Below are 12,883 nucleotides of genomic sequence, written 5' to 3' on the forward strand. Positions count from 1 at the left end.
TGAAACAGATTGCCTGATTAGTTATTTGTTGGTGTTTCAGAAATGCACTTTATTCAAACCATCATATTAACTTTTCCCCCTACAATAATCTTTAAAGAAAACATTACGGTTTCTATTTCTTAGCTACCACTGTGATATAATTCTAATTACTTAAAGTCAAGAAATGATACTATTTTTCTGTTTCTCAAGAGTATATATACACAGCCTGGTAAAGTAACTTATACTTGTCAATAAACTCTGCTATTGTGTCATCCCGTAAGGCACCTGATTATAGGGAAATCAATTCTAACAATTTAAAGTTGCAAGCAAGATACAATTATTTAGCTACATGGATATTCAATACAACATTATTTATAATAGCAAAAACTGAAAATAACTTAAATGTCCAACCACAAGAAATCAATAATCATCTTTTCTAGTACAACTAGTACAACGTATAATGAAAAACTATGAAGTCAATAAATTGGATGTAGCAGAATATATACTAATATGGAGAAATGTTTATAGCTTATTAAAAAGTAAAATTGAAGGTTATTTAACAATAAGCCTATAAACCTATGTTTGTATGTATATGTCTATGTGTGTAGGTGTGTGTGTGTCTCCAGAAAAGGATGCACTGAAGTGCTGAGCAGTCATTTTCTTATTTTTTCTTATTTATATTTTCTAAAATATCTATAATGAACATATATATTTTATTGGAAAAGAAAAAGTCCAAAAATACTAATTTAACATCCTTCTCTCTTTTTGTAGACTCTTCCCAATTTCTTTCTCCATTTCATCCCTCGCCTCACCCTAGGGGCCACCTCCTCTCCTAAAACTCACAGGAACTGAGTGGAAATATGGTCATTTTCATCATGACCACCAATATTTCAAGTAAGTCATACATGAATAATGGGATACTAACTGTGAAGGAGCATAAAAAATCTAAGATAGGTTTATAGTTTTAAGATTTCAGTGGGACAAAACTGAATTATTCACATCCATTAAATAGAGTTTGAATGATTCACAGCCAATTTTATTTTTATAATTGTAATGAAACAGCTGGGATTAGAGTCTATTCATGGACTCATAAGAAATTTGCACCCCACCTACTAAAATTAGTTTCTGCATCCAAAACTCTGATTTGAACATCTGACTGAACAAAACAGGCATCACCACTCAATGCCAAGAAACTGAGGAAATAGACTTTAAGCCTGTCATATTCTCCCCAGAATTATTCTATTTCTCATTGCATATACTTCCCTTTATCATCATACACAAGCAGCCCCTTAATAACATGATTTTTGAAACAATTTATTTTGAAAGACTGAGCTTTCTTATATGAGATAAACCTCAGTATCAATTAACTGTTGAAGATTTCAGACTGCACTGTGACAGTGCCTTTTTTTTTTTAATAACTTATGGATTCCTAGCCATGAGAGGGAAATCTGATTTAAGAATGCACACATCAAATATGTGATATCTCTTTGGACACCAGCAGTACTAAGTCTAAAATATAAGATTTCTGTCTTAAAGTTGCCTCAGGTATCAATTCACAGACCTGAAAGTTTAAGGTTTTATAGAAAATTGACTTGGCCCTGGAATTTGTAATTTTAAAGAGATGAGTAATTGTATATTTCAATCTCTATAATTTTCCAAAGGAAACAGTGCACAAGGATTGAATGACTCAGTCAGGGTCACACAGCTGGTTAGTCACAAAGTGAGTCTAGAACACAAAACCTCCTTGCCTCCAAAATCCAGTCCTCTTTCCACTACATCACAAGGGAAGAGTAAAAAGAAAACATGAAATCTAATTTTACCAGAAAATAAAATCCGGTCAAGCCTAAATCACAGCTAGAAACTGCCTATGAAAGGTGGGGACACACCAGCCTCCAAACCCAACTATAACTTCGGCAGCCTGGACATCCTACTCAAAGAATAATTAGGATCTATTTTGGAGTCTTCAGAAATATTTACATCACATAGTGAACTTGAGGCAAGCTCTAAATTTCAATTTGATTTTAAAAACCATCCTGCATTTTATATACATATTATATAAAATATAAGATATATATATATATATATCCTAAAATTTTGACAGTCATGAACTGGATAATTAATCTGTAGACCACAGATTACCTATCTAGACAGCCCACATTTTAGAAAGCTCCAACTTTCTTTGAGTAAGTTATATAATTCAGCTAAAATAGATAGATTTTCTTGAATGACCAAGAAAGTTTCAGGGGGTAAAGAATGAGGAAAAACAAAGAAGTGTATCTCCTAAAGTATGGCCAGCCTTGCTTCCATTGTATCATACTCTGCAAAACAGATATGCTTCTGAAAAGTTATAAGTAAATGAAGGTATTTTCATTTTTTAATGTACCAGGAAAGAAATTTTAAAGTTCTATACTGAGTCTTTGAAAAAAAAGCCAAATAATTATGTTTAAGAGAATAGCTCTCTCAAATGTAATATTTGTGCATTTTCAAATTCCCATACATGAGTCTAACTTAAGTTATATATATAAATGCCATCATACATGTTTTTCTAAGTGTTATTAATTGGTTAGAATAGCCTGAAACTCTCTATTTGTGGCATATAACAAGCACAACTTCAATGCTAGTTGAGAAAGTATTCTCGTGCTCCTGTCCTTTTAATACTTTATTAATAAATAATAAAGACAGAATGTTCTAGCTGACATTCTGAAAATCCTATAAAAGAAAAGTACTTTCTAACAAATCAATATAAATATTTCAGCAAAACACAGCAATGAAGATCATTAAATTCCATATTTTAAAGAAAAAAACCAACTTCTTCTCTGTTATATTCCCTTGAAGCCCACACCATTACCACTAAATCTATTACACACACAAGGAAAATAAAAACTTTAAAACTGAGTTGAGAAATTGTGAAGCACAGAACACTGTCCATGGGACAAAATGAAAGCAAGAAAAAAGAAAGCAATTTCTTCCCTGAAAAGGGCAAGCCTATTTGAGTTGACTGCCCATGACTCAATTCTGCTTAAGAAAATGGGTCCTGCTTGAAAATAAATTTCTCTACAAAATAAACTTTGCTTCATATGTAATATGTAAGCATATCACATCACAGTCCTGGCTATTGGTCATTTGTTATCTACCATAAACATGGTAAGAAATAGCTCTTAAAGATTATTTGCCTTTTCCTTAATTATCTGCATTCATCATTAAATATGTTAATTTGCAGCTTAACAGTTAAACCTTAATTAAATATTTCTAGGATGTTATTCATGAATGAATTTATTTTGTATTTTTAAAAATGAACCATTTAGAGGATGGGTCAAAATCCAGTCCTCTGAACATTATCTGTTATCAGTCATGTATTTTCTCATTTAAGTAACTGTAATTACAAGAAACTGTCCTAAGGAAATGATAAAACAATAAAATAACATATACCAGGACGTTCATCAAAGTTTCTTTATAGCTAAACATTGGAAGTTACTTGAATGTTTATCAGGAGGCGATCTACTGAGCACATTATGATGTAACTATTTCATGGCACAACATGGAGGCAGTAAACCAAATATTGTAAGTTATATTTGTTGATGGGAAAAGATGTCCACAATATATTGTTAAAGGAAAAAAGAAGATTACAAAAGAGTGAGGCAATGATCCTATACTTGAATACAATATATATTTGCATGCATATAAAAAATAAATTAGAAACCTATACAGGAATAGAAAAGTATTTGTGGGTTGGAACTTAGGACTGGTTTTCATTTTCTTCAGTGTTCTATATGGTCATACAGACACTTCTTTTTTTTTTTTTTTAAAGATTTTATTTATTTATTTGACACAGAGAGAGAAAGCACAAGTAAGCAGAGAGGCAGGCAGAGAGAGAGGGAGAAGCAGGCTCTCCACCGAGCAGGGAGCCGAACATGGGGCTCGATCCCAGGACCCTGGGATCATGACCCGAGCCGAAGGCAGCCGCTTAACCGACTGAGCCACCCAGGCGCCCCCAGACACTTCTTTTTTGAAAAGCATCTATCATTTGCATCGCTTTCAAAGAGTGATTTTTCTGTTTTGACAAAGAGTGTAGGTTTAGATGGAACAAATTATTCTGAAATTGCAGAGAATCCCCCAGGAATTTGTTAACAGATCATGGAGAGTCAAAGGCAGCTGTGCAATGGTTAAGAGCATGGACCACACTCAAAGCGTCCTCATCAAAACTGCATCTCTGCCATTAAAAGCCATGTGACCTTGGGCAAATTAACCTCTCTGCCTCAGTTTCCTCACCTAAATAAAAAGGATAATAACAGCTTCAACCTCAAAGGGTTTGGTGAGGATGAAAGTTGTTAATTCAATAATAAACTAATGGAAAGGCCGTAAACTTTTAATCCTGTAAAATAAAATACTAAATTACGTGACAATCAATTAGAAGTATCCATCTACACTAACCAAATTCTCTGTTTTTTGAATGCTTTCATGTACAATTGTTCTAACGTAGTTTCCCCAGGTTTTGTCTTCCGCATCAAGAATTCAAATTGGGCAGCTAGGAGGTACTCTCATGCTGTCCTACTGCATTACTGACTAAACACCTGAAGTTGATTCCCTGAAAACAGATTATTTTATGGGACATTTCTCTACCAAGACTTTTTTTTTCATGACTTAGTATAAGTCTCGAATACCAAAATGTAAACAAATATAACACTACAGGCAAATGGAATTCAATAAACCACAGTCATGGATCTCATCACTTTTCTCAAACAAAATATTGTGCTTATTAGAAATCTATTTTAAAAATCTTTCCATGTATCCAAATTCTCATAAAAGTTTGACTTATAATCACAACTCATCTTAAGTGTTAGTAAAACTATAAAGTCTACTTTGCCTTTTAAACATATATCCATATATTCTTTGCTTTTCCTGGTTAATCATGATGTTACAAATAAATCTCCAGGGTATAAAATGGTTCATCACTTTCATAATTAATATGCCAAAAGTAAATCTTCTCAATTGAGAAACTATCTTTTTAAAGAGGAATGTTAACATGTAAAATTATGTGTGGGAGCTATTTGATCATTCTGACATAAATAATGATACCAACCACTCAATTTATCACTCACAAACGTCCTATACTTACAAAAACAAAAGAAAGATTCCTTTGCCTTACTCCTAATCACTAATACCATAAAAAAATATATATATGCCTTAAGATAAAGTATTATGGATTTTTTTCCAAAATAAAGTCATATCCCTGGTTCTATTCTATTTATAAATTATGCTTAATTAGGGGCACCTGGGTGGCTCAGTCGGTTAAGCGTCTGCCTTCGGCTCAGGTCATGATCCCAGGGTCCTGGGATCGAGTCCCACATCGGGCTCCCTGCTCGGCGGGAAGCCTGCTTCTCCCTCTCCCACTCCCCCTGCTTGTGTTCCCTCTCTCGCTGTGTCTCTCTCTGTCAAATAAATAAAAATCTTTAAAAAAAAAAAATTATGCTTAATTACAAACATCTATAAATGAGAATGTTGCTTCACCAAAAGGAAAGAAACAGATTCTTCAAACTTCCCAGGTATTATTTGTATCTCCTTGAACTCATAACACAACTAGATGCAGCAGTATCCTGCTTGGCAAGCTTCCTTGAGCTAACCAGTAGTCCATTCTAGTAACCAGTGTCTTCGTGTATAAATACTTAATGAAAGTTCCCTAAGACAGTCAAAGGCAAAAGAGGGTAAAGAATATGACAATGGAAGTAGTATTTACTTTTTTTGTTGGCATCAAATAACAAAATATACAAAAATCCAAAATAAAAAAATTTCCTGGCATTTTAGGTAATCAACAGTTCTGTTAAATCTGTCCATCAGATCGGACTTCACCAGAAAAATACTACATTCACATCAAGGCTGTGTAGCTCACGGCCGCCACACTTTTGAATCATTCTCCATCTGTTGCTCCTGAAACTTGGGCCACCTTCTATATACTCTTCATTTCCAACATCTAAGAAAGAACATTCAACAATGGGTTCCTTTTGGGGCCCTGTTATCTCCTGACTCATGCAGTCTGTGAGAAAAGGAAGCCAAGCAAAAGATAGTTATACAGGAAATAATTAACAGATACTGTGCTGAAGGATACCATTTCACAGCAACTACAAACTTACAGCCCAATTCACTAAAAGATACATCTGCTTCCCCTACTTTACAAACCTGGGCCAGCAGAACTATGCCAGACTTCACAAAAAGTCTAGGTTACAAAAAAGGAAAAAAAAAAAAAAAGCTTCCAAAAATACTTGAGTCAATGGAGCTGACTTATGAAAAAGAAATTGGAATAGAAGAAAATCCCATTGGTCAAGCCAATAAAACCAAACATACATGTATCAAATTGGCTTTAGTTGTGATCTCCTGTCAAAAATGGTATACTTATATAAAAGATGAATAACCAATAAAGGAAATAAAATCAAGCTACCTAGATTTTATTTAATAAAAACAAAACGGTCATGTTCACCGCTACACTTAACTAAGTCAATGAATGGATTGTATTTTTTAAATAAATCTATATTACATTTGAATTTAAATCATATCCTTTTCTAACAGGTGGACAACAGAAATTCATCTATGCAAGGCAGAAGCACAGAGATATACAAGGATTGTTAATTCTGGATATAGTAAAGGGTTTTTAATACTTTATTCAAATACCAACAAATCAAATATCAACAGTTACCTAAAGAAAGAATTTATCAACGTGCCCTAAAAACTACAAGTTTCATAACCAGTGATTACGGTGGTGTATCCTTCCCATTTTTCTAGGTATAGTCTGTTCTCTTTGGGATTAAGTATACCTATATGTAAATATTCAAATGGAACTAGAAAAAGTTATATACATAAACATTCTATTACATCACTACTACCCGCAGATCATTGAAAAACTGATTTTATTCTCATTAAAGGTGAAGGAAAAAAACCAGTATCAGACTTTTCCCTTGAAATCATCTTTAGTTTAAAAAAGTTCCTGCGATCTTCTGTCACTGGTTGTAAAGGCATTCAACACTGTCGCTTGTTTGAACGTCTGTTTGGCTGCCAATGGACTGTCCCCAAAAGAACATTTTTGCATCTCAATAGACTGTCCGGTATCAACAATCTTTAAACTATAAATTTAACACCACTGAAGCAAGGGGGAAATAACATCTACTTTGTGCTGTCTTGGTATCACATTTACAAAACGAACAAATAATCATACTACTTTGCACTTATCTAGAACCCTGCATCTGACGATCTCAAATGGCCTGACAAACATTAATTAACTAAGCTGCACAGCACTTCTGTGAGGACGGCAGGCATTTTAATCCCAAGAGTGGGATGAACGGAGATCCTGGGAGGCCCTGCCTTTGACAGTCAGTGGCTCAACTTGGAACTCAACTCCCAGAACTTGGAACCCATCTCCCATGGCCCATGGCTTAAGGTCTCTGCCAAAACCAACTGGTGCAAAATGTACATGTTGAAATAGACAGACTTCCCTAAATAAATTTACAGTGGAATCTAAAATCATTTTTCCCCTAGATGCATGAAGAAAGTGGACTGATAACTAGGGTGTCTGAACCTATGGGAGAATTCGAGTTATCATAGCTGATGAGTTTATCTATGACACGCAGATGTTTACCTGGATGTGGATTTGCCATAAACTCCCCCTACACAGTTACCGTCTAAACCCAATTATACTTCTGCATTTCATTAAATGAAAAACTGCATTTGATATTGGCAAAATCTTTGTGAAATTTAATGACAGATGCTTTGTTCCTATTAATGTGGTTATCAGTTAAAAGATAGCTTTTCTATGTCATAAAACCCAATCAAAAACGTCAATTATAAGAATGAGATCTGGAATTCCTTATGCAGGAAATCATAAGACTACTATAGTTGCATTTGTATGAGTCTGTCTACAAAATGAATAAATAAATACCTTTGTGTAAATATACAACATAGAAGGAACTGGCCAGAAAAAGGCACACGATTATACTGCGTTCTGACTACCCTACACACTGTTTAGTTTAACATGAGAAAGGAACATCAAGTTGAATATTTAAAACCAATTAACTTTTGCTTTTAGCACAGAAAATGTTAAATATGTTAACCTCTTCACAGAGCCAAATCTTAAGTTTAAATGAAAACACTGTATTTTCAAAACATTTTCAGGAACTTATTCATGTTTATAAAATCCTTCTAGAAGTTTTAGAAGAGTAACAAAGTTTTCATATAAACTTGGGACTATTTCTAGCAGAGTCTAAAGTCTTTAATGTTTCTTCCTACTCATAAAAGAAAACAAAACCCAATGAGTTTACAGAAATATTAGGTAGTTAATACACAACAAAAAACTAATTTTCATAAAGCAATTTACAAGATAAAGCTTATGTTAATGTGCCCCCTGCTATCCTCAAAGCACAGTGGTCCACACAGATCACATACACAATTTAAAATGTTTTGTAACCTATCAATTTCATACTGGTAACAAAGGAAAAATACAAAACATTTGCTATGTGAAAATATATATAAACGATCTGCTATTGAACGCAAAACTAAAAGCCAAACACCTATGTAAAACAAAAAAAGAAAAGAAAAAAAACTAATGAGAAAATATTTTGAAATTTTAGTTCTTCTCTATGATTCTTATATTTCTTTCCTCACTTTGAGTGCAGCAAAATTTCATAACTGAAACCAGTTAAAAACATGTATCAGAAAGACCAATATCCTGAAAGCAACTATAATTGTGTGCCTTGTGAATGGCCCTAAATACTTTCATCCTGCTCTTTAAAAATGTTTCCACTATTAACCAGCATAGGGTTGAACTATTTCAAATTAACATTTTCTGCTGCACAAATTTCTCATAATTCTCATTATCAATTTGTATAGTCAGTTGATAGTCAAGTTTTTACTTTTAATATTAGAAACTACATGTATAAATGTATTTATAAGCACACTTTATTAAGACTACACTGTATGCACTATTTAATAAAATGACTTTTAAACCAATTTTCCTTTTTTCAAAGTGCTTACTATTTCTAAATAAACAGGCCAAATAGCAAGATAATTTCAAGTTCTATTCTATTTATACTCAAATATGAATATTATATTCTGTAGATACACATTTACAGACACCTATATTTCCATTCACTACATGTAAATTGTATTTGCGTATTTTTATGGTGTATTTATAAACTTTTATAGGACACCTTCACTAACAACTAGACCCCTACAACTATAAAATTAAAGCAGTGTTTTTACCCTCAATAAATATGATAGTGATACTTTGATGGGTCTTTCCTTATTGATGGCAGAGGAATGAACTGAGAATTTGGTATGATAATTCAGCAACGCCAATTTCTACAGCCAAAGTAGAATTCTTGTCGAATTCACATTCAGAATGGGCTCTGCTGTTTCTCTTATATGCCTTAAAAAGCTGATCAGCTAAGATATGTGTACGTTAAAAAGTTTTAATTCACTAAATACTGCACAAATTAAATCAGTTACACTTCCTCTTCCAAATAAAGCGGTGATTCCCAAAAGCAATATTAAAATAAAATGAAAATATGAATTTTAAAGAGTCACATTTTACAAAAGTCAAGGAAGAACGATCCACGGCTTATATATGTAAATTTTGTCATCTCTCGAAATTTAGATGATCGCCTTTAAAAGATGACAAATCCCATGGTTAGGAATTTGATTATTTGTAGGACATGGTGAAGCGGTCTCTCGTTGAAGATTTCGTACTTCAGCAGCTAATATGGAGGAACTAAAGAAACAGTTGCAATGATGCAACGAAAACTCTGAAGTCAGGGAATTAAGGAAGTGATAGAATTGAGAAAAAGAACTTTTTAGAAAAGAATCATTATCCCCAGTCTGCTCAAAAAACGTAACACTCTCAGGCTCAGGTTTTAGATTTAACCATATAAAAAATGATTGATCGTTCCAAATTCTTAGTGTATGTACATAGTGGCAGAAAAGGTAATATTCCAGAAACAGTCTAAAAGAGGCTGGCATCAATCTGGTACCAAACAACTGGTATCAAATGAAGATGTCACGGGTGAAAACTATTTTAAAATGGGAAAAAAAAAAAAATGGGTGGGGAGCTCTAGTGATACGGATGTAAAGCACCCAATTACAACACACTCTCAAGATGCGATATGAAATTTAAAAACATAAGACATAGCAACCCTGCCTTATAACCAAAAACCAAAGAGCCACTTGAGACCAGAGGAGTCCTGACATGCTAAGAAAATAATGAACATTTACAATTGCAGCTCCATATGTATGTATTGGAAAGAAGCTCCCTGAATTGAACACCCTTCTTGAAGGGCACAAGAACTATTTCTCTTCTTTTTAAAGTTACTTATAATCAACTTGAGCCTTCCCTGCAGGAAGGATTCTTTGTTTCTTGGAGTACGAGGGGCACAGCCTCTTCTGTATTCAAGCCCTTCTCTTAGCTCCAGGGCATGACTGCAGCCAGGAAAGGGAACAGCTTTTATAATTAACTGTGCACCTCTAAGAGGCACTGCTCAACTCCAATAGAGAAACCTGAGAAGCGCAGATAGGCTTCAGAGGATCTGCAGGAAATGGGAGTAGAGAAGCCACGCAGACACTGGAAAGAGAAATTTTTCTCTCCAGAATCCATCCAGAGAGACCTCAGTGGTCTCTGACCCACAGGTCAAAGCATTGGGCTGGCTGTGCTCGCTTTCCTAACTGGCCCTTTTGTGAAGGTTAGCTGCTTTCTGATCCTACCTTCTAGGCACCAACAAAGCATCGAAATCAAGCAGAAAGCTCAACACTTTGTCAGAGTCAAGGTGAAATGTCGAAGTGGGGGTGCCTTAGGCAAAAAGCAAGCATCACTTATGGAGAGTTCGTGAATTTTCAAAATCTAAACTATTTCTTGACACAGCTACAGAGCATGAAGAGAGAGAGCAAGGATCTCATCGTTCTCAGAGGTTCTGTTTTTCCACATGGGACTATGTCTTTCTCCCTACAAAAGCTGGATCATATAAAACACGCCGGTCTTTCTCTTCTTTGGATGCTCTTCACACCACTCACACTTGGGTCTATCTCATTTTTTCCCTTCTTTTTGGTAACTAAACAACAACAAGCATTGTCATTTGTACATAATTATACCATCAGTTTTAAAAAAACCTACATTTCCGTATTAACCTCTCACCATGGGCTCTGCATCCCTAGTGATTTAAATCTCTGCTAATTTCCTTGTTAACCAGATACAGTGTCACACCACCTTAAAATTTAAAAGTCATTTACCTATTTTAATGTAACAGATGTGCAATCTTCTGGGATTCTGAACCCCCCTTCTCCAAATGTGGCCTTGCTGTTTTGCATAATCACCAGGAATGATTAACCAACATTCAATCTGAGCTAAGAGCAGTGACAAACAAGTGATTGCCTACCACTGTATCAAGGATGTGTAGAGTTCACACACACACACACACACACACACACACACACACACACGAGCTACTTTCTGCCACTTCGGCCTTATGAGTATAAATTCCCAGACTGAGACAGATCATTTAGTTTCAGTTGGTAAGACTAAATGATATGAAATCTAGAGAATATGTGTCCTCCCATTTTCCCTTCAAGATAGGTGAATTATTTAAAAATTAAACCTTCCTACCCGTAACAGGGACTGGGATTCATCCTTGGACTTGTTTTCTCCCGACGCAGGATACTGCTGGGTGAGGGTCCCCGACTTCTCTCCGCCAGCCGGCACCCCCTGCAGGAATCCCTTGGTCTCCACAGCCAAGCCATAAATAGGTCGCGCCAGATGGGCAGCTTCGACATTGGGGCTATCCCTTAGAGTCTTGGTTTGCTCTTGGGTGCCAGACACGGGCGTCAGAAGCCCCAGGCTCGCCTGAGTATAGGATGGGCTGCCTCGCAGGATGTCTGCCCCTCTCCAAGTCATGTTTCGAAGGTCATCACTTGAACTCTCGGTCCAAACTTTCTCCTTTAGCCCATCCTTATCTTCTACCTTCTCCCTCTTCACCACACTCTCGGAAACTGGCTCTCCCATTTTAGAGTCTGGATTGAGCAGACTGTAGACCTTGAGGTCAATTTTGGGCTCCTCCTTGATGGTGGACACAGCATGGCCGTCCTCCTCACCGTTGGCTGTAGTGACGTCCTGTTCCTGGCAGTGGACAGTGTTGAAGTGCTCCAGTAGTGACTGAGTATCAGCAGCTGTGAAACTGCACTGACGGCATTTGTAGCAGCTGTGTGCTCTCCTGCAGAAGAAAACACTCATTAGAAACCTAGCATTCGGAAGGGCTTGAAAAAAACCAGTCCTGTTGACGAGACTGTCTTGTTTCCACTGGACATTCTTTCCCGCTTTGTCGAAGGTGAGTTGACCACAGAGCTGAGGGTTCATTTCTGGGTTCTCTATTCTGTTCCATTGATCTGTGTGTCTGTTTTTGTGTGTTCCTCAAAAAGTTGAAAATAGAGCTGCCCTACAACCCAGCAATTGCGCTACTGGGTGTTTACCCCAAAGATACAAACGTAGGGATCCGAAGGGGTATGTGCACCCCGATGTTTATAGCAGCAATGTCCACAATAGCCAAACTGTGGAAAGAGCCAAGATGTCCATCGACAGATGAATGGATAAAGAAGAGGTGGTATATATATACAATGGAATATTATGCAGCCATCAAAAGGAATGAAATCTTGCCATTTGCAACGACACGGATGCAACTAGAGGGTATTATGCTGAGCGAAATAAGTCAATCAGAGAAAGACAAGTAACATATGATCTCACTGATATGAGGAATTTGAGAAACAAGACAGAGGATCATAGGGGAAGGGGGGTAAAAATGAAACAAGATGAAACTAGAGAGGGAGACAAACCATAAGAGACTCTTAATCTCAGGAAACAAACTGAGGGTTGCTGGAGTGGTGG

At 35.8% G+C, this 12,883-nt stretch overlaps 1 protein-coding gene across 6 annotated transcripts in view; it reads right to left on the reverse strand.

Moving 5' to 3' along the window:
• Positions 1-12,883, reverse strand: part of TRPS1 (transcriptional repressor GATA binding 1) — a 259,064-nt gene that overhangs the window by 164,799 nt on the left and 81,382 nt on the right. For all 6 annotated transcript variants that reach the window (XM_081816420.1, XM_081816414.1, XM_081816419.1 and 3 more), the window contains one exon: positions 11,612-12,215. In XM_081816420.1, coding sequence (XP_081672546.1) covers positions 11,612-12,215 — 604 coding nt within the window. The remainder of the gene's footprint in view (positions 1-11,611; positions 12,216-12,883) is intronic.

This window comes from Leptonychotes weddellii, chromosome 4 (genome assembly GCF_054177405.1).
Source record: "Leptonychotes weddellii isolate Sample4059 chromosome 4, ASM5417740v2, whole genome shotgun sequence".
Lineage (NCBI taxonomy): Eukaryota > Metazoa > Chordata > Mammalia > Carnivora > Phocidae > Leptonychotes > Leptonychotes weddellii.